Genomic DNA, 26,454 nt, shown 5'->3' with positions numbered 1-26,454 from the left:
AACTTCAGAAACATTAAGAACACAATTGCTTGTGAGTGAGAAAAAAAGAAAACGAACTCTATGTGGGACAACTGCGTGTCTCCCTTCAAATGCATGGAGAAAATCACCAAAAAAAAAAAAAAAATCAGCAGTGGGCGAAGCAGGGCAGAGCTGTGGCCGTGCTAAGGCGCCGGCTGCCTGGCTCTCCCAGGAGATGTGCCAGCAGCGGCGGCCTTTGCCTGGGCACAAGCAGCTCCTTCATTAGCGGCGGGGAGCGAAGGCGGGTGGCCGGGGAGCAGCCCCCGCCAAGGGGTTGGTGCCGGGCGGCCCCGCGCTCCTCCCCGTCCCACTCGGCCGCCCTGCGCTTCCCGGGACGGCAACACTTCCAGACACGACCTGGCGTCTTTCCCTCACCAGGTATTTCCCTTCTCTCCCCCCACTTTGTTTCCATTTTTAGTATCTCGTTCCAGCTCCCTTCCGCTAGTGGGAAATGGGGGCATGAGGGACGTCCTCTCGCTCTGCGCGCAGGGCGAGGTGCTTGCGGGGACCGTGCAGGGATCAGCGCTGTGCTAGGAGCTTTCGGCAGGATGCAAAACAGCTCCTTAAGCCCATGTAGGGAGGGGTTTAGACCGTGCACAGAGGCTGGCCGTACAGCAAAAGCTCCTCACGGCTGGTTACAGCATGAGCTGTTGCAGCGTTTGGTGCAGGGTGTGAAACCGCTGCCATCTGGGAGCAAGCTCAGAGGTGTGATAAACCTTAGCTTCCTCTGCGCTTTTTGCTCCCAGCCGAGCAGAGAGGGACAGTGCATACCAGCCCCCGCGCTGTGGGGAACGGGGAGGGCAAAGCTTTCCTTTCCCAGGGAGACGCAAGAGCACCACTTGGCTCCGGGATGCTACGGCGGAGGTTATTGCTGCTGATAACCAACAGTGTGGTACAACCTACCTTGCTTTAATAGGTATTTCCCAAGCAAGCAGCTAGGACTGGCTACCTCCAAGCACATGAGGAGGAGAGGCTGAGGAGCTGGAGGCCTCCCTGGTAGCCTAGGGCTCTCCTGTGCGAGTGGCTCAGATGTACGTGGCGGCGGGGCTGGGAGCGTGTGTGCACCCAGCAGGAAGGCTGAGGAGGGTCCTGGACAGCTTCCCGCAGGCGTAGAGCCTGCAGCACCCCTCGCTCAGGGAAGAGGGTATCTTTGCCTTCGTGCCGTGGCGAAGAGGCGTCAGCACGGCAAAGCCCTCTTCAGCTCCCCGGCTGAGGCAACGGGGGGCAAAGCTGAGGGGGGCAAAGCTGAGGGGGGCTTGTAAAATGCAGAGGTAAAGACACCTATGAGTGATCTGCCAAAGAAAGAAACTGAGGGAGCGCTTCCCTGCAGACAAGGAGGGTGCTGGTCAGCTGAGAGAGAGTTTAAAAAAACACAGGATTTCAAATGTAACGAATTTGGGGGTTCTTCAGTCGCTCCCTTTTTATCCATCTTCTGATCAGCAGTTGAGCTGTGCTTTTTGAACTGCTTGTTTGCGTGTCAACATGCTTTGCCTAGTACCTGAGCTGGGCTGTAACACGCGATAGCAGAGGCCGGCCTATTGGGGAGGCACCCACATGGAGAAGTGCCATGAAGAGAAAAGGGCATGGCGAGGGGCCGTGCCTGTAAAGCAAAGATATCAACGCAAAAGCTTTAGTTCAGCTCTTCTGGCTGAGGGACGCCTGTTTCCCAGGGTCTGTCTCAGCCGCGGATACCTCTGAAGAGGCAGCCCGACGAGACAGCTGGCCAAAGGGCTGCAACTTGAGTGTGTGTGTGTGCTGGGGACCTGGGTATGTACCCGTGTTAATCATTTTATCCGTCGCTAGAATGATGCTAACACTGGTGGCGAATGGGGCTCAGTGACAATATGTGAGATAAGAAAGAAAAAAGAAGGGATCTAGTTTGAAAAGGTGCAGTTTAGGCCCCCGCTGTCACGCGCGGCTGAGCTTGTCTCATTGCCTGCAAGAGCTGGAAGATTGAGCCACATTACAAAGTATCACGGTATTTTTATGAAGAGTTCGTTCTGGCCTCAGAGGGGCAGGAGAGTGGCAGGGGATGTGAAGCCCGTGGCAGGGAGCTGGTAGCCTCTTTGCTGGGGAATTGCCTGTGCCTGTGGATCCTCCTGCCTCTTCCTGGTTTCGGTCCCAGTCTTCTCGCACCAAGAATGAGCAAAGAACTAAATGGTACCTGCTCGTCCCCCCTCCTCCCCAAACCCTGGTTATTGCAACTGGTTTTGCTTTTTAATGCCAATTTTTGCAAAGCCCTCAGCACAAGCCAGTCTGAGGGGGTGAGAAGTGCTGACTAGGACTGCGCAGCATGCCACATGGGATAAAAATAGCTTGTCCTCATGTGCCTCCTCGGGGAGGTTCACAGCCCTGCCCCAGCCGGTGCTGCCAGCCGCACAAGTGCAGGTAACTCTTGCTCTCATTGCCGTGTTGTCAGCTTTGTAAAACACATACAGTGCTTGATATAAGCTGGCTAGCCTTTAGCCTCTGTTTTGCACCAGTTTTTGGCATATTACCAGATTAACGCTTGATTTGCTTCTGTGCAGCAGCAGTAAGTGCTAGGAAAAACAGCTTGTTAGCTTTCAGTTGTGAGCTTTGGGTGGCTGCGGCTGTCTCCTGAGGGAGGTCAGTCAGGAAATTCGATCTCCATCATGGGCCAAGGGCTTCAGCGAGTGTCAGACGAGAGAGTTGGGAGGCAACTGAGCCCAGGTCTTTAGCAAATGAATAATATGTCCATCACGTATATCCCAGGGGCGGCTGATGAAGCAGGACTCTGTTCATCCCCGGACTGCTCTGAGGCTGCGACAGCACTTGGTGGGCATGCAGAGAGTGGCATACGATTTCCACTACAGCTGCCAGTGGTGAACTAGGAGGTTCGTTAATTGAAACACTGTGAGACACTTTTTTCAGAACCTATTGTTTTAGCCAAAGCAATTTCTGAATTAAAACTTCCCTCATTTTTAGTTACTTTTTTTCTTGTTCTGCTTCTAAGTAAAAATACTAGTGCAAAATATTCTGGAGAATATGGTAGAGAAGTATAAATGATTCATGCCCTGCCAAATGGGAATGACTCTGACATTCGGTAGAAATTCATTTTTCAGTTGGTTCAAGCAGCTCTGGGGTAGTGGTCGAACTGAGAGAGGAAGCTGACATTTGAATCAGTATTTTTCCAGATTGGGTTTCTGGGTGGCAGCGATGCAGGTCTGAGGTTCTGGTGCAGGGTTCATCCTTACCCCGTGCAGTGTCCTTTTTTGCTGCTGTGTAGGTACTTTCATAGCTGTCTTGCAGAAGAAGATATAATAAATAAGAGGAAGACTCTTAAGCACTGTCCTGAGAGGGAGAACAGGGACTGTAACAAAGCTCAGCTGCAGTGCAATGATGGGCAACTGTGCCTTGCCCTCTCTCTCTTCCTACATAGTAGGAACATCATGTTACCGAGCTCTGATAAATCCATATGGGGTAGTGAGAAGCTGTGTGAAATGTCATGACCAAGAGTTTCATAAATAAACCAGACCTATCCTCATCCCGCACGGTTTGTGCTGCCTGAACTTGCACCAAAGATGCCAAAAGCCACAGGGAGATGGGAAATCAGCTCTCCCTTATAACTTCAGGCACTGTTTTCCAGAAAAGGTCCCCAGAAAGCAACCAGCGTGGCTGGATTTCTGCAGTCAAGGGTATGAGTGAGTCCCGCAGGGAGCACAGAACGGCTGTAGGGGAGCAAGACCATAGGGTCTGTCTCACCCAGCAGCCTGTCCAAAAGTGAGAATTGCTAGATATTCCAGGAAAATGTGAGAGCCAGAGGTGAAGGAGGTTTTCCCCCTGCATAGGCTCTCAGCTTTTGGCAGTTATCCCGAAGGAGTGCCTGAGCCAGCAAGTGCACCTAGACGCTCATATTTCGAAGGCATAGAAAGATTTATCACCTATGGGTTGTCCAGTCCCTTTTGGACCCATTTAAATCCTGCCTTCAGGAAGTTCTCAGGGGGCATCGTGTTGCATGGTTTCGTTCTGCTTCAAGCCTTTGCCCATGTTAAACCTGTCGGCTGGCTGTGGCCACCCGTGTGTGCTGGCCCCTCGTGGGGGGGTTGCACCAGGTAATTATTGACTAGGAACTGGACACCGCTCACTGGGGCAGGTGCAAAGCTCAGAGACTTGGCCCAGACAAGCAAAAAAAAAGAAACCCTGCTCCTCCTGGAGTAATAATTAGAAGTTAATGGTGCTGAGAGCTGCTCCAGGCCACAAAGCAGGCTGTAATGCAAGGTGGAGAGGGGCAAATATATATACTCAGCATGTTCCTGGGCAGTGACGCTGGCTGGCTCCCAGCCGTGACCACCGCAAGCTGCCAGGCAAGCACAGCAGCCTCGGGCACCTGCCAGCCCCTCCGCCAGCTGGTACAGGGCTGAGGAAGGATGAGTTGGAGGCCTCAGCTCAGCAGGGCCACAAAATCCCCTGGGGTGCAGGTGGCTTCTCTTGCTTTGCTTTTCCCCAGCCAAGAGATCAGGGCCCAGACAACTTTTGGATGTGGGAGTAGAAACAGCCAGGCTGTACCTTAGGAAATTCGTTGCGTTTAATGGTAAGAACCCCTATTTCCTAGACCAGAGCTCAGCAGGTGATCAGTCTGCAGGTTCAAAACAGAGAGCAATGCGCAGCAGGGGAATTAAGATGCACGCTAAGAAAAACGATGTTTTCCACAATGTGCTGGACCTGCTGCTTTGGGGAACCAATTTGTCTCCTTGGGATTTGCTTCCGCTGCCTGGGCAGTGGCTGACTTCGTTACTAGAGATATGATGTTCAAACAACCTTTTTTCTCTTGGTGGCAGAAGGCCAGTTTTCCCAGAGCTCCAAATGGCACATTTGCCCTGGACACTACAGAAAACTTGATGAGTGCCTCCGTCCCTTGAGCTTTTAATGAAAAAATCTAGCGCCATATTACTCTAGCTTGAACACCGGTGCTATACATATACATCTCCCTACTGCCTTTTGCTCCCCATGCTAAGGACAGGGGTAGTGGCTGCTGAATTTGCAATAACTTTTTAAAATCAGTCATGTTTTTTTTTATCCTCAGCTCAGTCTCAGTTCTCTGTGTGCAGCATTTAGCCCTGCTGCCCGGGCGGGTTTACAAAATCTGCATCTTTCGTGGATATTTCAGAGCCAGTGCACCCCACGCGACTGCTCGCTGGACCCAACCCTGCGGCATCCTTCGGCTGCTTTTGTAGCCCGATATTGCTAACATGGGATATGCTATTTCTAACCGCTTGCAGGCGCCGCTCTGCTGCAGCTCCCCTCTCCGGCGATGGCAGCACCGAAGGTGGCCGTGGTTGGCGCGGGAGTCGTCGGGCTGTCCACGGCACTGTGCGTCACGGAGGCCTTCCCCGCCTGCTCCCTCGCTGTCATTGCAGACCGGTTCACCCCCAACCCGACGAGCGATGTGGCGGCGGGGATGCTCATCCCTCACACCACCCCAGGTACGTGCGAAAAACAAACCCCCCCCCCCCCCCAAAAAAAAAAAAAACAGCAGTCTGGCAGTCATTGCTCTGGTTTTGGCCACCCTGGCTATCTCTATAGCACCAAATAAAACAGGACTGAAGGGGGGCTGAGCCCTGCTCTGTGGGCGCCCAGGGTGTTTGTCCGTCCACTGCCCCAGGGGCTGTGGGGTCCCCAAAATGGCTCTGTTTATGCATCTGTTTATGTAATCACACATATAAGTATGCACTGCTCTGTACTTCCAGCACAACAGTGAACCTCCCCTGCGCTTGAGAGAGTTGAGCGGCCCCCCAAACTGTGGCTTTTACTCGGTGGTCCATATTGGGGCAGGTCGGCTATATCCTGTCTCAAAGGGAATTTAGGAGAGGCTGTGGCTCTTCCCTTGCAGGAGGACAGCCACCATAAGACTAAAAGGCCCCCCCCCCCCCCAGATTAGGCCCATCTGCACAGCATGCAAATATTTATTATTAAATATACAATAGGTTATACATAGTTATAAGCAGAGCTCTGCATTTAGTGGTAGAGGATCTTGCCCATGTGGAGAGGCGGTGAGTACATATTGTTCTTTTCCCACTTCTTTCCCTTGAAATTTCATCTTAAACTGCACAGCCTTGTAGCCTAGCAGGTGTCCTGCCAGATCCCACTGCAGGATTTGGTGCACAATGCTGCACAAGTGTATTACTTGTCAGTCAGCAGGCTCTGCATTGACATTTGGTGTGTGGGTTCAGACCTTTCCTCCCCAGACAGTCCCTTGGCTAAATACAAGGGGCCCAATACAGCACGATGCTGTGGACCTTCATCTCTCCTGGAAAACCAGGGATCTCCTCAGGAACTGAAGGCAATCAGCCTCAGAGGGGGACCCAGATTTTATGGGTTTCCCAAGACTGCCGTGGCAGCTGAGGTTTTGTGCCCTCACTGCCCGCAGCCTAATCTGCAACTGCGACCAGCTGCGGGAAGCAGGGCCTGGGAGCTACCTACCCCTCAGGCTCTGCTACCCGTGTGGACCCCACCGCGCCGCAGGCTCCAGCCCCGCTGCCAGCAGTCCTGCCCAAGCGGCCTCTGAGCACCCGGACATGGCTGACCTCGCGTGTCCCCTGCGTGCACAGCGCTATGCACAGGGATGCAGCAACGCACAGCATTTCTCCAGGGAGAAAAGCACCCTTCCTTGCACTGCCGTCTGTCCCTTCTCTTTGCTGCTGGCTTGCATACTTGTCCTCCTCTGCATTTTTCCTCTTGATACTTTCGGTTTTATTTCCGTACAGACACAGCAATCCACGTGCAGAAGCAGTGGTTCAAAGACATGTTTACTTATCTTTTTGCCATCAGTAATTCAGCGGAGGCGTCAGAGGCTGGCATCCACCTCGTGTCTGGGTAAGAGCAGCCCCCGAGGCAGTGCGGTGCCTGTGTGCCACGCGCTGCAGCACACAGCCATTTCCCCTGCTGGAGATCAGCTGCATTCTCCATGCAGAGTGGGGAACCTGGCCATACTCCCCAAAAGCTACAGTGCAGCTGCTCAGGTAGGACATAGTTTTAAGCAAAATTCATGCATAGGTGTGCAGAGATGAAACACTCTCAGCTGGCCTGCCTGCCACAAGTATCTTTTTATAACTGATGTTTGCCATACTGTCATCCACGGGTTGCTTGCAGCGGGGCAGTCTGCATAGGGTTGGGACTGGGACTCCAGCTTTAGCAGCTAGGTGTATGGATGCAATTGGTGTATGTGTGGGTGTTTCATGCTGCCTAATATGTACACAGAAATTTGCCTGTTGAGAGTGCTGAGGTTGGATGCTGTGTAGCTTATGAGCAACCAAAAGTAGTGTGAGCCTGCATAGAGGGTAGCCCTGCATAAAGGTCCAGCCAGGGAGGCCACGGCTGTGGTGGGCACACTGCATCAGGTGAGGGGACTTTGTGCTTTTATAATCACTGGGAGGCTGCTGTGCAAGGAGCTGGAAAGAAATGTGGATTTAGAAAAGCGTGGAGAAAAAGTATTAGCTGGGGAACATCAGCAAATGAACCTGAGAAAAAAGGCTTGGAGGGATTTTTTTGCTGATGAGCCTTGAGAGAGGCATGCTGAGGCTGATGGGATCCAGACATAAACCTCCCCTGTCCAAAGCGCAGAGCCCTGCTCCCTCAGGAACCGGGGCTGCAGTAAGTCACTCCTGAGCATTTCCCTAGATTCACTGCAGGCAGCCCCGCGGCTGGAGAGCAAGCGGAGAAGCAGGAGGACGGTTTTCCTGGCCATCGTTCCTGTCCCTGGAGGAGTTTGTGTCCCAGCTGAGAGCTGTCACGGAAAGGCAAGAGGACACAGACTATATTAGAAATAGTCCCTGTCCCTCCGTCCCCTGTATTGTGTATAGTAGGCCTTTTGCGATCATACTATTTTCTTCAGTTCTTGACATTTGGCAAATTTTAATCTAGACTCTGAGCCTCTCTCCACATTATTTATCCCAGTATCTAGCCCTCAAGCTCAACTCTGACAGCTCCTCTGCCTGTTTGCAGAGGCATTTATTATAGTTGCAGGCAGCAATGCTTTCCTTTTGCTACCAACACTGGCGAGCTGCACTGGTCAAAGGGAACAAATTCCTGAATTCTCATTTTTGGTTAAGGTTACAGTGACGTGATGTGGCAGAGCAATAATGACTAAGTTTTGCTGCTTTTTATCTATGTCCTTTTAGCTGGCAGGTCTTTAAGAGCACTCCCATGGAAGTGTTACCGTTCTGGTCTGACATTGTCCTGGGATTTCGACCAATGTCCAAAGCCGAACTCCAGAAATTCCCACAGCACAGATGTGGTCAGGCCTTTACAACACTGAAATGCGACTGCCCACCCTACCTACTATGGCTGGAGAAAAGGTTGGTTTTGCTGCAGGCTCGGGGTGCAGAGTGAAATCCAACTGAAGGGACCGTGGGAAGCTGGGGACTCATAAAAGGTTTGGAATCCTAGGTTTGAACACATCTGGAAAAGGGCTCTTTTTCACTGGGGAAAATGCAGCAAAGTGATTCTCGGGGCAGAGCACTAGCAATAAATACCCAATCTTTCCAGACTTTTTAAGGCCCCATTTATGTAATGACAACTTTCTACCACTCTGGCTATACCATGGGGCTTTAAATTGGGAATACCTCTGCGCACAGTATTGATACAGCCACAGGGAGCCACACTTGGCCAGCCGAACTTTTAAGACATGTTGGGAACCTGCCACATCCTAGGAGAGCACATGGGTGCCCCTCACTTGCCAGACTTCCCAGATATATTCCTTCACTCTTCAAGATACATCTAGCTCCTGAGAGAATGTGGTATCTGGGAAGATGTCTAATTTGCCAGGACTTTGGATTTAAGAATTGGTTGGTCCAATTCATCTCAAATTTGATCAACAATCTCAGTCATTTCTTAATCCATTCAGGTAAAAAAGTTCAGATAACACCATCTTGTAACAAACCTTCTGGAAACATTTTCCTGTGCAAAACATGTGATGCACTTGGGGGAATCGCAGCTTTAGAATTCATGCCTAGCTTGACAGGAAAATTAGAAGTGTTGGCAAGACAAGCTTTCCTCAAAATAAACGGATCTCAAAGAACCAAAGGGTTCAAAGATTTCAAAGGGAGGCAGGATGCAGATCTAAAAAAGTTCTGACACCTGGAGTGTACGTTTAGTCCATTTAGTACCCTTAAAATGAGCAAATAGTTGTCTCTGCTTGAGAGAAAGTGATGAGCTGCAAGCTGATTTGAGGTTAAGTACTGAGCCATATAGCTCCATCATGGTACAAATTGCCAGCTAATCTTGGATGTCTTTTATCTCAGTGCAAATTGTGAAAAAATGTTTCTTGTTCTTACAACCCGCTCAACTGGGAGCACGCCAGTGCCACCAAGGCCACGTGACAGCTGCACTGTCTCCTCCGAACACATGCTCTGTCATGTTTCACTGCTTAACCCATGGGAAATTTCTGCTGAAGCACAACCAAATTGTTAAATTCATTTAGTGTCTGTCACGTGATTTCTGCTCTCTGCTTATTCCTGTTATAGCCTTCTTATTTCTCAGAGGATGTAGTTTAATAAGATGATCAAGCTTCTTTTCGTTCTCTTCTCTCTGGTGATCAGAAAAGAGAGCATATTAAACATGTAACTAATTCTCAAAACCCTAGTGATCTGAGCAGTATTTATGGACCATTCTCTTTGCAGTTGAAATGGAAAATTGTTTTTGTGCTCACTTTGCTGGTTCAAAAATAGGAACTCTTTCCTGCTTGCTTGTCTGAATTCAGGAGTTATCAGCAGCTTTTAATATTGTTGTATTTTTGGTGGCATAATGGCAGAGTCCCAAATACAATGCTTGTGAGATCCCCAGTAGTTTGTCCAGCCAGAGCTGTTGCATGAGACCTCCCCAGTTCTTCCCAGGCAACCCCCGTGTCCTGCTGCACCCAAATCCGAGTCTTGAAGCACCAGCTGTGCCCTGGATCCTTGGCTCATTCATCGCTTTGGGGGAAACCACCACCTTATATTTGGACTGATCACTTTGCCAGCTGCTGGAGTATTGCGAGGGACAAGATTTCTCACTTAGTGCGTGGATCACCAGGCTGTCTCCTGACTCACTTGTGCCAAAACCCCCACTAAAGACCCCAAGCACTGGATGTGGCTGGCAGTGCGCAGCGCCTCCACCATGCTCTGGCAGAGCATTGCCTGGGGCCAGGGAAATGTTTCTCCACTGGGAAGGACTTCAAGCTTCAGGCAAGTTCTGGGTGGAGTTTAGCTTGAAATTTAGCTCAGAGACAAACCTCAGGAAGGCGTGAGTTTTGCTTGAGAGGGTGGTGTGTGAACCGAACTTGTCAAGCACCAGAATTGTCCCCCCCATCCTGCAGCAGATCTCCATTTCCAAACAGTGTAAATGGAAGCAAATGCTGCTCGGTGCAATAGATCTGGGAACGCGGTCTTGCTCTCCTCACACTTCTTTCCTGTCTAATTCCTGTCAGGCCTCCAGCACTCACCTCATTTGCAAGGGAGGCCCCCTTAGCTGCAGAGCAATCCCTTATTATTGTTGCAGAAGGGTATTCAGGGAGGTGTACAAAAGTAAACACAGAGGGAAAAAAAAGATCTTACAGGAGTATTTTTAGAAATGCAAGCTCTGCCTGAGACAGGCAGGCTGCCCGCTGGCCTGGCTGATGCCTGCGAAGTGGTTCAGGTGCCCAGAGATGGGTGTTTAATGCTCTGCATGGCTCCCGGCTGCTGCTCTAGAAGGGTCTGGGTCTCCTGTGGGTCCTATGCCATACCTGCCCTGCCTGCAGGGACATCCCTGAGATGCCAGGGCATCTGACATGGCATGAGGTGACCAAGTTTAGTACCTGAGTGGCTCCTCTGGTGTCAAGGGAGTGAATCGAGAATGAATGTGACGGTATACAATAGGCACGTAAAAAGGCGTACAATAGTGCTATCACTAACAGCATGAGAAGTAAGTTAATGAATAAAAGTGACATTTTCAGCCTGCTGGGGCTGCTAAAGTTTGGAATCGTTACAGAAATGAATCAATGAGATGATGAGGATCTGTCCATCTATGTATCTAGGGTCTTGCCCTTCTCTGTAATAACTGTCAACTTGCTGTATCTTTTCCTGCCCAAACAAGCGAAAAAATATCTTTGATTAGACCAAATCAGACAAATCACAAATAGAAGCCCCATACAAATTCCTTTGCTTTTTGTCCCATCTGTTTGGTTTTGATGTGTATGTTAAAGACAATCTCACTTGCTTGATGTGCATAATAATTACATAAGGGTTTAGGAGTTTCATTTCAGCCTCACTTCAGGGTGGTTTTTTTTGTTTTGCTTTTTTCCAGGTTGAAAGCAAAAGGTGTCCAGATGTATACCAGAAAAGTAGCAAACTTATGGGAGCTGCACAGTGAATATAACATTGTTGTCAACTGCACAGGCATTGGTGCCCACCAGCTTGTGGGGGACCAGCAGCTGTTCCCTGTCAGGGGCCAAGTACTCAAGGTCCATGCTCCTTGGGTGAAACACTTTGTCCGGGACGGGGATGGCTTAACTTACATCTACCCAGGGATACACAACGTAACCCTAGGGGGAACCAGGGAAAAGGAGAGCTGGAACCTCTCCCCTGATCCCAGCACTACCAAAGCCATCTTTGACAGATGCTGTTCCCTTGAGCCCTCACTTCAGCGAGCTCAGGATATAAAGGTGAGGGTGGGCCTGAGGCCGTCCCGAGTGTGTGTGGCACTGCACAGAGAGGTCTTAAGCCAAGGAGGAGCAAAACTCCTGGTGGTCCACAACTATGGGCACGGGTCAGGTGGCTTTTCGATGCACAGGGGCACAGCCAAAGAGGCTGCTCACCTGGTCGGGAAGTGCATTGCTGCCTTGCAAGGCTCATCACTGAGGGCCAAGTTTTGAACCTCAGAGGCTTGTTTTCTGTTAATGACAGGCTAATACTGCATGCCCTAGTAGCATCTTTGGATCCCTGGATGGAAGGAACCTAAGCTGACAGCTAGCGCCATTGCAGATGCTTGGTGGTTTCTCACCTGGCTTCCAGCTGGCACTCGAGGAATGCGTGATGGGTTGATCCAAGCATTAGCACAGCTGCCTGTCTCTTCCATCTAGTGTTGTTCCTGCCCTGATGATTTCTCCTAGCTTTGCATTAAGGAGGATGAGAGATAATAAATGTCCTTCATATAGCAGGAATCAGATTGCTGAAGTACAATATAAATGACATAAATTTGCCATTTGTTCATCTGCATCTAAATTGTACTGGATGAGCTAGATTCAGATTCAGCAAAAACTATTTTTTTTCCTATTGTACCAAATCTAATCTGGTATTGCCCTCATTCCTGCCATCTTCCTAACAAACTTTACCATTTTCCATACAATTTACAGGGAAATGAAAACCCTACGTAGTGCTACACTGCAGTGCTCCAGGTCAGCTCTTACAAAAAACAATGTTAGGCCACTGTCAAGTGCAGTGACCATGCAAGCATGATTTTAAGAGCAGGTTTATGAGACTGATCACTGCATTCACTAATGTTACACCTCAGGAGGAAACGCAAAGTTTCTGGGAGAGGAAGTTGCCCTATATGAGCTACAGTTTTGTGTGTCTTTTCTCATGCCAGTTTGCAAATCTCTTTTTTCTGAACCTCTGAGACCTTGCTCTCAAACATTGTTTTTTGTTTTTTTTCCCATGTATCACCTCAATAGCAGTTTTGACATGGCCTGTCTCCTGCAGAAGAGGATTTTTCAGGGCAGGCTTGGGAGTGCAACCTTTCTTTGCTACTTTTCATCAGCGCTTGTAGTGTTCTTCCTCCTTTTCTTGCAACAGCTGATATGATTAACCAGTGGCAAATCAACACGGATCTTAACACCAATTTCAGTTACATAAGAGAGAGAAGAGTCCTTTAAGTCAAGATAAACACTATAAAGACAAATTTTTCCGTAATGGGATGTGAGTGAACTCATCTCTCATAACGAAGCCAAGCTATGGCAGCTCTGACTGTCACTCCATTAATAAAGGCTGAGCTGAACTTTACACTTTCCACAATTCGAGCCCTTTAATGTGTCTGAAGATCTTCACTCCCCAAAATTAGAGCTTACTGTCAAAGTACAGGATGAATGTCTGACTCTTAGGGATTAACTGCTCATTAGATCTTAAATGACTCATTTAAGAGAATTAGCATCCATTTTTGACTGGCTTTTGTCCTTACAATTACAAAACAAATCAAAACCCTTCAAGAATTCACATGATTAACTGATAAATAAAAGTCTAATAATGAAACAAAGGTCACTTCTGAAGTGTTTTCTTTCATAAATGAGTTTTTTTTTCATTCAGTGGGGCTTGACAGGGCCAAAAAAAGCCCATGCATAACTATCACGTTTGCAAATGGCTGCCAACTGCTGCTATTCTCAGTGGGGACGAAGACAGTTATCCTTAGCGAGGGACAGCTGTTGAAAGGAACATCATATTAAAGTACAGGTCAATCTGCTTGGGATCAGCCTAAGCCAGCCCTGCTTTCAGGCATCTTGCCCTTTTCTCCTCAGCTCTAGCTAATTTTGCACCTCTTCCCTCTTCCCATTAATTCACCTTTCCAGTGATATGAGAGGGCAGAACTGCTTCTTTTGGCGGCGGTCTTGGCATAGTGTTTGTCAAGCTGCGGCTTTGTCCTTGGCTAACACAGAAAAAGGAAAGGCATGGAAAAAAAACAGAGGAAGGGTTATTTTTTCTTAATCTTGATTTTTATCTAAAAAACACAAACAGTTTAGCTTAGTCTAGAGCTAGAAACACTACTAATGACAATGGGATGCTCATAGCACCATGAGAAACCTGAATCGTGTTTGAGCTCTGGTTGTGCACTTTCACTCTGCAGGATGGTGGGATTTCTTCTGATTTACTTCTAAAAGTTGCCTGAAATGGCCCAGCAGAAGAGGGACACTTCTAGCTGTTCCCAGCCCAGCGGCCTCCTCAGCTGAGAGGTGGCTTAGTGTTTCATGGCCCTCAGATGACTTATCTTCCACATATTTGTCAGATTGCTTTTGAAACCATGTACTATGCTTTTGTCATCCTTCGTGAATTTATACATCTATATCATAATCTCTCAGTCACTTCTCTTCCATCTTGATAAGTCCTGGTTTATGCAGTTGCTATCCATATAATGTTATCTTGTATCTTTGCTCATCCTCCTCGCCCATCTTTACACCTTTTCTCACCCTTTTTGAGATGGAGGGACCAAAACTGCACACAGTACTCATAACAGGGAGGACTGTGAATTTAACTGATGACATAACCATTGTTCTGTTTTCAGTTCATTTCCTAATAATTTTTAATATTAAATTGCTGTATAATCACTCTTGAGCTTTTAACTTACATTTGAATAGATCTATGTAACTCGAAGATATTGCTCCTGAAGAGCAGGTTCAGAGGCCATTGCTGAGACTGTCTCATGAGGGTCTTCCCCCCCCCCCCCCCAGCCACGTGCTTATTGCTGCTTTTATCTACACTGAATTTCACCTGCCATTTCATTGTCCAGTCTCATGAGATGGTTTTTTGCTACTCCTTGCAGCCAATTTTCTTTTTATCACTTTGAACAAGGTAGTAACCAGCAAACTGAGCCACTTCACCATGTACCGCCTTATTTATGAATATGTGGTTTAGCACTGGCCCTGGTGACATCCCTCCACTGTGAAAATGGATCATTTATGCTTATCTTGTCTTTCTTATGCTATAACCAGTTGCTGACTCATGAGAGGACCTTCCTTCTTATCCCATGCAGATTAGTTTCTTGGTGAGTCTTTTCTGTTTCCTCATTTGGACATGATCTATTTTGGTTCTTTCAAATGGATTTTTATCAGTGTATTACAATGAGCCAGTAATGACCTTTCTTCTGGAAAGTCTCTGATTTTTCTATTGGTTCAATACCCTTATACAGAAATCAAACATTTTAGTCTCTCATCTTATTTTCAGACTTCTAGCATACAGAAGAAAGCCTATATTCAGCCTGATTGATCAAATTCCTGTGCCCTGCTAGAATGGGACTTTATTTATTCAAACTTCTCCTTGCTGTTTCCTGCTTCTTTTGCAGACCTCTTTCACTTGAAATTATAAAGATGGAGCCTTTAGAGGACATGCCATCACAAACCCTTGTCTCTCTGCCGGGCCACTTTCTCCCAGTCTCTAGCTTAAAATCCTCTGTTTATCTTGCACCTTCTCACAGAATCTTTCTTCCCCGGTAGGGTCATGCCATGCAAAGGCTAAGCATCCCACTTAGGCACCTCAGCTTTTTGGTCCAGAGGCTTTCAGTTTGCTAAGAACACGTCCAAATATTTAGGGACTAATTGCGCATCCCTACATAATTTTTCCCCTTACGTAGGTGAGGAAATGTGCTTTAATACATTCTGAAATATATACAGAGATATACATGCATGTATACGACAAGATACTCCTGCGAGAAATTAAAAATTGAGTCCAATTTTCTGTCTATGTAGCAAAGAAAGAAGGAAGCACTGATGCTTGTGTCCCAATCAGCTTCTCTATAAGGCAGTGCCTGTCACAGAGCTCTAGCACAGAAATAAGCTGGTCCGGTGCAGCTCTGAGCTGGTCCCCTGGTCCCCGGGCCACCCTCCACGGGGTTACTTAGCCCAGGAGCAGCACTGCATTGCCCCAGCAATGCAACGTCCCATGTCAGAGCTGGCTTTTTCAGGGCTGACACGTGCATTCCCTGATGACACTGCCTTGAGCTATGTATACACCTACCCCCAAAGGGGATTTGCAACTTCGAGATGCCTGCAAGCTGGCTTGCTTACATGCAAAGCTTGGCTTTGAGGCAGCTGAAGGCTGCTGAGATGAATCCTTGCACTCTTCAGCTGCCCTCCCTCATGTGTCAATCTCTGGCAATATCTCATCAGTCATCCCTGAGTTTCTGCTTCTCACTCAAGATCCTTGCCAGGATCTGAAGCAAAACAGTGGCTTGTGTTAACTCTTTAGCTCCAGCTTCAGCTTAGCTGGTAGCTAAGGAAATGTGAAACTGCATTTTGACTTTAAATCTGTCTGTGCTGTTACTTCTTCACCTGGAAAGGCATAGCAGGTGCCAGAGAAACTCTTGTATGTGGGAGAGGGGTAACAGTTGAAGGTCATTAAATCTCAATAATTTTCCATCCTGATGAAATGGCCCTTAAAGAAAGACTTGGCCATCACCTGTGGAAACCAGCCAGCTCTCCCAAGACAGGAGCAGTTTGTGCTTCACCTGTGTCAGCTCCACAGCTCAATTCATGGCACATCTTTTCTTGTCTTTCTCTACCCAGCATAATGTCCTTTCCTCCCACATCTTTCACCTTTCTGTCTGAAATCCCTGGGAATGTTATTCAGGTTTCAACAGCAGCCTGGCTTCATGAGGCATTTTATCACTGCCCCATTCCTAAGGCCTTGTGTGTCCAGACAAAAGTTAAATGAACCATATGTGAGTATTTCCTTCTTAACCCCACTTTCTAATCTACATGGAATAGGCATTCCTGACAGATGGCAACCGATCTGTCACACTCATAATGAACTTCAGAGGCATAATTACAACATTAAAAAGGAACAATTATATTTGAGACATTTTTATCAATCCTTAGGATTGCAGACAGCAGATGGGCTGTATGATGGATTTTAGGACTCGGGCACAAAATAATAGTTTTCTGCAACAGGGAATTTTATTTGTTTTGTGTCACAAAAACAAAGCCATAAAGATATATTGTATCAATATAGACTTTTGCCTATATTTAAAACACATTCGCCAATCTCCTCAAAAAATAGAGGAAAACCAGCATTCGCCATTCTTTCCCAATCAAATCGACTTCTTGAGATAAAGTTCAATCTCATAAATTCAAATTCATTTGGAATAAATATAGTAATTAAAGGGAAAACTCATGGCCTGGACAGAATTCGCATTGTTTTCACATTTTTCTCAAACAATCCTAATCACTGTGGGATGGTTTATTTTATTCTGCTTTATTCCCTATTTTCCACTAGAGGGAGATGTTGGATTAAGAAGTTACTAATGAAAACAAACTCCATCACAAGGGGAAGACAAAGTGATGCTAAATGAAGAAGGTAAGTGGAAATGTGGGTGCCTGTTGGGCTACAGGGCTCCCACATACATATAATGCACAGGTGACTTGAAGGATGAGGGTGCTGCAGTCGAGCTTAAGAAATAATAACATTCAGTTAGTACCTTGAAACATTATGGGGAGAGCATAAAAAAATGTGCATTGAGGAAATGGGAACATGAGAGGGAGCAACATGCCAGAAGCTGTCATTAATAAAAATAATAGGATTCAATCTTAGATCAAACCATTGCTATTACAGAATCTCCCAGAGCTTCTCTGACACCAAAAGCCAAGAGTCCTCAATTCCTTGTGTTGGGGGACTCATGGCCCCAAAGTGCCTCTAGCAGGAGCGGCCATCCGGCTCTGGAGCTGGCTCCCTGGTGCCACTACCTGTGCTGAGCGCGCGGGAGCCAAAGGCAGTTTTCTCGCAGCACTGCTGGCTGCAAGCCCCGCTGCCTCGGCTGCCCTTCCAGATGCGTGTCTCATCTCATGCCTTGCATGCAGATACTTAGGTAGCTAAAAGCACTGTTTGAGGCTGATCAGAAATAGTCTTTTCTCTTTCTGGGGAATTTCCTCCCCCAAATGTTTGGGTTCCTCAATAAAGAAGGCAAAATTAACATTTTTTGGAGACGGAAAAGTGGGCATGAGTCAAAATTTAGCCATGTCAAGAAAGAGAGTGGCTGGGGAGAAAAGGGAATGGAAAGAAATACTCTTTCATGAGTGAACTACTTCACTGTAGTGAAAATAATCATTTCATAGAAATGGTATTTCTAAACATGAAAGAAGTTTCAAGAGACTCTTCTTCTTTTGTTTTGGTTTTACTCCTTTGAGACTTCACCTCATACCACTGACAGCAACCAGAACTTTGCCATCTCTTTCAGTGAGCACAGGACAGCACTGTTCACTGCTTTCCTCCATTTGTGCTCATGCTATTTCCGTTACCTACAATGGGAAGAATATATTTCTCATATTTTTAACAGGCATGCATCATGCGCTGTGCTTCTGTCACAGTCGCTTTCTGCTGTCTTTTTATTTCACCTTCGTAATGTCTCAGTTGACCGCCTTGCATTAGCCTTTCCTTAAATTTAATGAGCCAAAAAGGAGTGAGGGTTTTTTCTGTTTGTTTTTCGTGTCACCAGAGAATTAAGCAACCGAACAAGCTGTCGGTGTTTCTGAAGACGCTGCATATGTTGTGCTCCTTTGCAGCCCACTGGCGGAGGGAAGCTCAGGCTCCTCACTGGGCTGCCCGCATACAACAGGGCTCGTTAGGCAGTTTTTCAGCTAGACACAGTGCTCCCAGCAGCCACTGTCACCTATCCAGAACGTCTCCCATGCAAACAGTCTCAGGCTTCAAACTTTACTTATATTACTGAACGGACATAGACATTTATGTGTTCATTCCTGTTTTATGCACTTCTATCAAAACAGAGTATTTTCAAAACTCCTGACTAATCCTCAAGACACTGCCAGATCTCCATAGACCTCCCTGTTGCCAGTTTTGCCTCTGATCATGTGCAGCAACACATTTGTCTTGGCGATCTGCTAACTCACACCTGCACTGTGGCAGGACTCATAGCTTCAGCTCCATTCTTGCTTCAATTAACATTTTGGCTAAAGCAAAGGTCTGGAAAACAAACGTTCACTCAGGGAATGCACTGGAGCCAAGGAAGGAAGATTACCTCATCCTCCCGTTTGCTCCCCGTCCAGGGCCCCGGGGAGCCTTGGACCAGGAGCAGGGGGACTTTGGGGTTACGCCCGTGTAACTTCACTACAGTAAAGCACATTTCCGCAGCACTATTGAACGGCTCCTTGTCTCTCTCTCAAACCCTCAGGCGCTATGTGTCTTCCATGGACTTTTAAACGGTTCTGTAAGTCCAGCAGGGCTGTTTGCATGCCCTGGCGTGCACACCGCCGCAGCAGCAGGGCAAGGCACTGAGCGGCGGGAGCGCTGCTGGTGCTGTTGTGGGAGAGGGCACGGGAGATTTGGGGAAGCAACTCCTCTCTGTGAGGGAGGCGAGGGCCACCCCCCAAGAGCAGCAGTGCCCAGCGAGGGGGAGAGAGACATTGCCATCTGGGACTAAGACAAGGAAGAGGCTGGTAGCGTGGCCCTTTGCTCGGAGGCGAGCCTTGGCCAACAGGGACAGCCCAGGGCAGCCGGTCCCTGGCCTTCAGCGGCCTCTCTTTGGCCAGCCTCTGGCTACTCCTTGCGGCGAAGAGGAGGCCCTGCCCCAGGCAGCCCAGGTAAGGCAGCCTGGCCATGCAGCTCATGCCGAGCTAGGGATTTCTCTATTTCCCCGAAAAAGGTGCTCCAGAGGGTGGCTTGGGAATCAGCCAGGTTACTCCCAGTGCCATCTACCTGTCTGGAGAAGCAGAGCCAAACCAAGGCAAAGCAGAGCGCACCTGCCAGGCAAAAACGTGCTTGTGTCCCCAAACTAGTGCTCCCCTGCTAAATGGCCTTGCTGCACCCCAGGAACTCTTCTGCCACCCCTGCCTGCTTGTCCCTGCAGGATCTGCTGGGCCACCATAGCCCAGAGCTGGAGGCTGCATGCAGCCCGCGAACTTCTGAGATGCGGCAGCCCAGAGGGAGAAGCCCCAGCGGGAGAAGGAGCTACGTAACATGCATCTCTGCCCCTCCACTGCCTCACCTGAAAAGTTACATCAGCACGCTGCAGAGGAGCTCCTCAGAGCCAGCCCTGTCCTTCCAGGAGCGCTCTGAAGGCAGCAGGCAGCCCCAGAAAGGCCCCAGCTGTGCGCACAATGTTGCAGTTGAGCAGCAAGAGCTGGGCCTGCAGAAGGAGGCCCTGGCAAAACCACCTGCCATGCAGTCTGCACCGCTCTCAGCTGGCTCTGCACCCACAACGTCCTCCAGGTGCTCCCTGGAGAGCTGCCGTCCTGCTTCCCAGTGCCTCTCCATAACCCTCCTGGGAGCTGCTGCCGTTCCTGCCTGCTGCTTGCGGGCTGTGAGAGCGGCAAGAAAGAGGAGGAGAAGGAGGAGGAGAAAGAGAAGGGGGAAGGGAAGGAGAGAGAGAAGAAGAGAGAGAAAGAGAAGGCAAAGGAGAAGGCACAGGCAAAGGAGAAGGCGAAAGCAAAGGAGAAGAAGAAGAGAAAGAAAGAGAAAGGAAAAGGGCAAGGGAAAGAAGAAATGGAGGGAGAAGAAATGGAGGGGAAAGAAATGGAGAGAAAGGGTGAAGAAAGCAAAGGGTGAAGAAAAGAAAGAAAAGGAATTGTGGGGAAATAGAGAGAGAAAAGAAATGGAGAAAAACAAAACGGAGAGAAAAGAAAGGGAAAGCAAAGAAAGGGGTATAGAAAGCAAGTGAAGAGTAAAAAGGGGAGAGAAAAGGTGGAGAAAGAAATGGGGAGAAAGTGAGGACAAAAAGGGGGAGAAAGAAGAGGAAAAAGAGAAAAGGGGGCAAAGAAGGGGGAGCTAAGAAAAGAGAAGAAAACAGAGGGAGAAAAGCAAGAGGGAGAACAAAGGGAGAGAAAGGGAGACAAAAGGGTGAAAAAGTGGGAAAATAAAGGGGTGGTAAAAAGGGGAAGAAAGGAGGAGGGAGAAAAAGGAGAACACGGAGGGAGAAAGAAGGGGGACCAAAAAGAGTGAGAAAAGGGAGAACAAACCAGGGGAAGGGGAAATAAGAAAGAGAAAGAAAAAAAGGGGAATAAAAAAAGGGGGGGGCAGAAATGGAAGAAAAGAGGGGAACAAAAAGAGGAGGAAGAAGGGGAGAAGAAAGGAGGGAGGTAAAGCGAGAAAAAATGGGGAGAGCGAAAGAGGGGAGGAGGAGGAGATAAAGCGGGAGAAAATGGGTGGTAGAAAAAAGGGGGAGAAAATAGTGAAGAGAAATGAGGTAAAGCAAAGGGAGAAGAGGAGAAAAAAGGGGGAAGAAAATGGGGGAAAAGGAGGGGGAAGTAGAACAAAGGTGGGGAAGGGGAAGAAATAAAAGGGAGAGGAAAGAGAAGGAAATGAGGAGAAAAAGGGGTGGAAAAGGGGAGATAAGAAAAGAGGGAAGAAAAGAGGAGGAGATGAAAAGAGGGGAGATAAAGCAAGTGGAAAAGGGGGTGAGAGAAAAGGAGGGAGAAAAAATGGGAAAGAAAAAAAGGAGTAAAACAGGGGAGAGAAAAAAGGTGGAGAAAGAATGAGGAGGAAAAAGTGATAAAAGGGGAGAGAAAAGGGGAGAGGCAAAGTGGAGAGGAAAAAGGGGACAAGAAAAGGAGGAGAAAGGGAGAAAGGGGAGAAAGAAGGGGGAAGAAGATGGGATGAAGAGAGGGGAAAAATAGAAAAAAGGGGGGAGAGATGGGAGAAATAGAAGGGGTAGAAAAGGCAGAACAAACATGGGGAGAAAAAGGGTTGATGAGGAGATAAGAAAGGAGGGACGAAAAGGGAAGGAAAACAGAAGAAAAAGGGGGTGGAGAAAAGAAAGCCGGAGAAAAAGAGGGGAAAAGAAAGGAGGAGGAAAGGGTGAGAGAAAAAGGGAGAACAAAAAAGAGGGGGAAGAAAACAGGGGAGAAAAGAGAGGAGAGAAAAGGTGAGGAAAATCAGGGAGAAAATGAAGGGAGAAAAAAAGGGAGATAAAAGGGGGAGAAAGGGGGGGATGGAGGAGGGGGAGAGGAAAAGGCTGAGCAGGAAGGGGGAGAAAAATGGGGAGAGAAAAAGTGGTAAGAAAAAAATGGAGAAAAAGGAGAGAAAAAGGGAGAAAAAAGTGAAGAAAAATGGGGAGAAAATAGGTGAAGGCAGAAGAGAGAGGGGAGAAAAAAGGGTTTGAAAGGGGGAGAAAAGAAAAAAGGGAAGAGGGGAAGACAAAGGGGAGAAAAAGGGGGAGATAAGAAAGCAAGAGAAAAAGGGGAGAGAGAAAAAGGTAGAAATGGAGGAAAAAATGGAGAAAAAGGGAGAAAAAAATTGGGGAGAAAAAAGGGGAGAAAAAGAAGGTGATAAATGGGGAGAGAAAAGGGGGAGGAAAAAGGGGATAACAAAAGGGGGAGAAAGAATAAAGGGAGAAAAGGGGAAGAACTAAGGGGGAAGAGAAAAGGGGGAGAAAGGGGGGAAAGTAGAAGAAAGGGGGGAAGGAAGAGAAAAGAGGGAGAAAAGAAAGGCAGAAGAAAGATGGGGAGTAAGGGGGTGGAAAGGGGGAGATGAGAAAAGAGGGAAGGGAAAAGGGGAAGGAAAAGGGGAAGGAAAGGGAGGAGAGGAATGGGAGAAAAAAGGGGGAGAAAAGGAGAGAAAAGAAAGGAGAAAAAAAAGGAGGAGAAAAGCAGGAGAGGAAAGGGGGAACAAAACCAGAGGGAACAAAAAGGAGAAAAAAGGTGAGGAAAAATGGGGAGAACACAAAAGAAGGGAGGAAAAAAGGAAGAGAAAAGGGGGAGAAAAGAAAAGAGGGGGGGAAAAAGCAGAAGAAAAAGGGAGGAGAAGAGAAGGGAGACAAAAATGGGAGAACAAAGGGGGGAGATAGAAAGAGGGGGAAAGGAGGAGAAAAGGGTAAGAAAAAAGGGAGGAGAAAGGAAGTGGGACCATCAGCAAGGGGGATAAGGGGGCAGATGAGCAGGGAGGCGATAAGGAAGTGGGGAGAAAAAGGAGGGGAAGCAAAGGAAGGGGAAGAAAACCAGGGGAAGAGAGGGGAAGAAAGGGAAAGAAAAGGGGAAAAAGAAGAAAGGAAAGGGACAGGAAAAAAGGAAAAGGAAAGAGAAAAAAGGAAAGACAAAAGGGACAAAGAAAAGGAAAGGAAAAAGGAAAGAAAAAACGCAAGGAGAAAAAAGGGAAGAACAAAAAGGAAAGGAAAAAGCCCCTTGGCAGCATCCTGATGCCCTTGTAGCAACGGGAACGCTGCCGGGACGGGCAGTGTGCTTTCATCTGTGGGAACTGGTCTGTGGTGAGCACTGAGCTTTTCTTCTCAGCAAAGAAGTGCAGGAGCAGGCTTTAAGGAGGTACAGCAACATGTCTTGCTGCCTGGCAAGGAGCAGGTCTCCTGGCAGGTGAGACAGCTTGTCTCCTCTGACCATGCGAGGAGCTGTATTTGGGCTTCTCACATCTCGAGGAAGAGCTCAGTCATTGGGATACTGGATTAAAGAAGAGCAATCTCTTTTTTAGGTGTGCTTTGACAAAAAGACCATCCTCTTGATTTTTGAAAGAAAGGGGCTTAGACACCTGAAGTCCAGGAAAAGATCAGGAGTTATGAGGCCTCGCAGGGCAGAATAACAAGATGTCCTGCTGGGAGAAGAGATGTTTAGGACACACCATTCCCTCTGCATTTCCTCTTCTCTAGGCTTGGCAGCTCTGCACGGTTTCCCAGCTTTGCGGCATCCCTTCCTTCAGTGCCCAGTTCTTCCCATGCCTTCTAAGTGGGATGTGCAGGGCCAAAGTGCACCCTGCACTTTCCACCATGGTGGCTGAGTCCTGAAGCCTTTTGTCCATGAAGCTTGGGTGACTTTGGTTTCACTTTCTAATAAGTGTCCACTTTCTAATCCATGTAGTAAATAAACTGAGCATCAGGAAAGCTCTGGAAGCCTCAGAGTACAACCCACTTCTTCCCAGAGGTGAAGTATAGGTTAAAACTTTAAGAAGCACAGACCAACCTGCTTTTGAAAAACCCTCTCTAAGTCCTGGAGGGCAAGGCACCTTTCTTCCATATTCTGAGTATATCTGCACATTGTCAGGATCCCAGAGATAATCATGGAGTGAATTGCCATAGAGATTTGCAGTATGAAAATTGCCTCAAACAGAAGGATAAATCGCTTTTTCTGGCATTTAATGGGCCTCTTAAGTGAATGGCAATAAACTGTATGTGAACAGATGTTTTCACTCTTTTTTTCATTCACTTGCATCTCATACATAATTATGCACAAAAATATTCTTGTCTGGGTTTCTGAGAGCAATCTTGCTGCTGTTTGTATTAGAAGGGTAAGACTGAGCACATTAGCACAAAGACTGAGCAAAAAGCCCTTGATTTTTAAAGGCTCCCATTGCTGTATATCAACCATCGTTTTCCTTCCCTCTCATTAAGCCTGAAGGAGGAGCAAGATGTTAGTGGGAAAATTTGCTTCTTTCAGCCATTGCCATGCTGGTCTCAGCACCGGGGTTTCTCTGTGCTTGCTCAGGGGCCCTGCGCTCCAGCCAGGCGAGCAGCATCTTAGCTTGGCTTTGGGCTTTCACCTGGCTATGGCTGAGACCAGTTGCTTCTCCTTTGCCTTGAAGGAGAGGTAAGTGGCCTCTGATGTAGTCCCTGGACGGCTGGGGGCTGGCAGAGCAGGTTTTGGCGATAGCCGCCTGCTTTCTGTCCAGCCTTATGGCAAGGACAGCAGCGGGCTGCAGCCATGGCCCCCTTCCACCACCCTCCTCTGGAGGGGAGGGCAGCCAGGCCAACAGAAAAGAGCCTTTACCCTTTTGGGGGTAGGCACTTTACCTTTGGACAGAGTCTGGGGAGATGACCTTTTTTCCTGAAGAAAATCAAAGAATTATGTCCAAACAATCTCCTCCTAACAAACCGACTGCCAGTGAGACAGGAGTTTGGATGCAAAAACAAATATTAGCCTGGCGGAGTGTTTATTACCTGAAGCATCACTGCCCTGCAAAGGCAACTGCATCTTGCCTAATCTACTTTGTCCTTCTCAGTGCATCTCTGAGCAGTCTGGCTGGCCTGTGCTTCCCACATCCACAAACGAGGATGGATGCAGACACCCTGTGGGAAAGCACACACCAAAAGGATGTCACCTATGTATACCCATATACACCTATATACCAACTCTTGGCTAAGGAGGTTATTCCACTTCATATCAGCACCGGTATCTCTGTATCACTGAAGCTATTCCACACTGCACCGAGGCCAAACTGCCTTGAAAACGAGCCTGCTGGAACAGCACAAAGCATTGCACAGCAGACTTTAGACAAGTGCACAGAGCATTAGTTATGATATGGTTGTTTTTGAAACTGCTACCTGGACTGTGTTGCTGTTCTGCTCCTTAACAGCCTCTGCGCTCTGACCTGCATCTCTACTCCCCTTGGAGAGACCTTTTCCCCAAGCACACGCAGAGGAAAGTCACTCGCAGCGATCAAGTTGTGACATCTGCTAGATAACTCCAGTGCTATTACCAGCCACTGTATCAATAGTTTGGCAGTTGTACTGTACTATGTAAACCCATTAAATACATGTAATAAAATGGCTTATATAACTTCTTAAAACCATAATTACTACCTCCAGCCATGGTATTTTGTAGAATTCTGAGAATTCAATATTAATCCCTTTGCCAAATTACATTTCTTAATGAAAGGTATTTGTCCTTAAAATTAGAAGTGCAAAAATGCCAGTAAAATTGATTGCATCAAAATAAAATGAGAAATCTGAGTCCCGAGTAACACCAAGGTAACCTTTAAAACATACTGAAGATAGAAGTTTGTAACAGAAACCCAGGGTAGTTTTTAAGCAAAGCTGAGCATCTGTCTGAGATTACAGTATAGATAGAGGGGAAATGCAGACAACAAACTAATATTGCAAAAATCTTTGTGCAATAGTGTGTGAACTGCATATAAGACATCACCACTTAATTCCTACAAACTAGAATCTCCTTTAAAAAAAACCTGGCACTATGTTTTCAAATTTTATACTAGAATCTTTTCAATAAAACCACTAACCTCTACTTTAAAAAGCAGACATATTTTTGCATGCTCAGAATAATCAGATATTTTAGAGAAAGGCCAAATCTAACACTTGTTACCACTTCTCTCTCTGAGTGAAATATAGCTGTCAGAGGCATAGTCTCATTTGTAGATGCCACAAAGATCTGGGTTAAATAAATAAAGGTAAGGCCTAAGGATAGCGAAGGGCTGCAGAGCATCTTTTACTAAAGAGCCTTCTTGTCCCCCTTGTTACTGCAGCAGCGAATGACTTTCATGTGCATGGGTATAGGGGTGTATGTGTGTGAATGCACAACAGTAAGAATCAGAGGTAAATCTTGGTCTATAATCCCGTCTTCAGACCATTTACTATCAAATACCTTTCATCAAGTTCAGAGCACATGGCTAGTTTGTGCTGTTTGAACTTCTCTGTAGTTAGAGGGGAAAGAGCTTCTGCCTGCGTCCCCCATATGGTGCTACCGAACAGCATGATCAATCTTTTGTTAAGCTGCCTAAATAGCCCACTAGCTCGAGGAGAGCTGATGGGAGACCACATGAACACTTTTTTCAGTCGTTATCTTCAAACCTACCAGCGGCGAGCTAAGAAGTGGTATTAATGATCCACACAGCTGAGCGTTAGCCATGACGGCTTTCCAGAGGCGCATTTCTCCGCGGTGGTAAGTGGATAACAGACCAATGTGGCCAATTTACTTCTTGGTTGCTAACATCTAAAAGGTAGCAGGAAGAGATTTTTTGTTTAAGTGGGATTTAAAGCACACAAAGGAGTAAGGGCTGCACTTCCTCCGCAGAGCCA

General features: G+C 47.5%; 1 protein-coding gene across 6 annotated transcripts; it reads left to right on the top strand.

The window, feature by feature from the left end:
* On the top strand, nt 1–18,844 carry DDO (D-aspartate oxidase). 6 transcript variants are annotated; one of them, XM_064508881.1, is made up of 6 exons: nt 1–396; nt 5,259–5,462; nt 6,744–6,852; nt 8,157–8,333; nt 16,968–17,048; nt 18,473–18,844. In XM_064508881.1, the coding sequence occupies exons 1-5, from the start codon at nt 90–92 to the stop codon at nt 17,041–17,043; spliced, it is 873 nt and encodes a 290-aa protein (XP_064364951.1). In that variant the 5' UTR covers nt 1–89; the 3' UTR covers nt 17,044–17,048; nt 18,473–18,844. The 6 variants fall into 6 exon arrangements, with proteins under 6 accessions (XP_064364951.1, XP_064364947.1, XP_064364946.1 ...); XM_064508877.1 differs by lacking the exons at nt 16,968–17,048; nt 18,473–18,844 and adding exons at nt 2,752–2,873; nt 11,299–13,242 and having other exon boundaries at nt 11–396; XM_064508878.1 differs by lacking the exons at nt 1–396; nt 16,968–17,048; nt 18,473–18,844 and adding exons at nt 1,611–1,785; nt 2,752–2,873; nt 11,299–13,242.
* Nucleotides 18,845–26,454: the final 7,610 nt, after the last annotated feature.

Source organism: Dromaius novaehollandiae, chromosome 3 (genome assembly GCF_036370855.1).
Source record: "Dromaius novaehollandiae isolate bDroNov1 chromosome 3, bDroNov1.hap1, whole genome shotgun sequence".
Lineage (NCBI taxonomy): Eukaryota > Metazoa > Chordata > Aves > Casuariiformes > Dromaiidae > Dromaius > Dromaius novaehollandiae.
This window is presented reverse-complemented; position numbering and strand designations above follow the sequence as displayed.

Bases quoted from the DNA above. Each gene is read 5' to 3' on its own strand.
- DDO (XM_064508876.1), top strand. From the start codon at position 90: ATGCATGGAGAAAATCACCAAAAAAAAAAAAAAAATCAGCAGTGGGCG. The intron at 397-5,258 runs GTATTTCCCTTC...AACCGCTTGCAG, and splicing joins TGGCGTCTTTCCCTCACCAG to GCGCCGCTCTGCTGCAGCTC. The intron at 5,463-6,743 runs GTACGTGCGAAA...ATTTCCGTACAG, and splicing joins CATCCCTCACACCACCCCAG to ACACAGCAATCCACGTGCAG.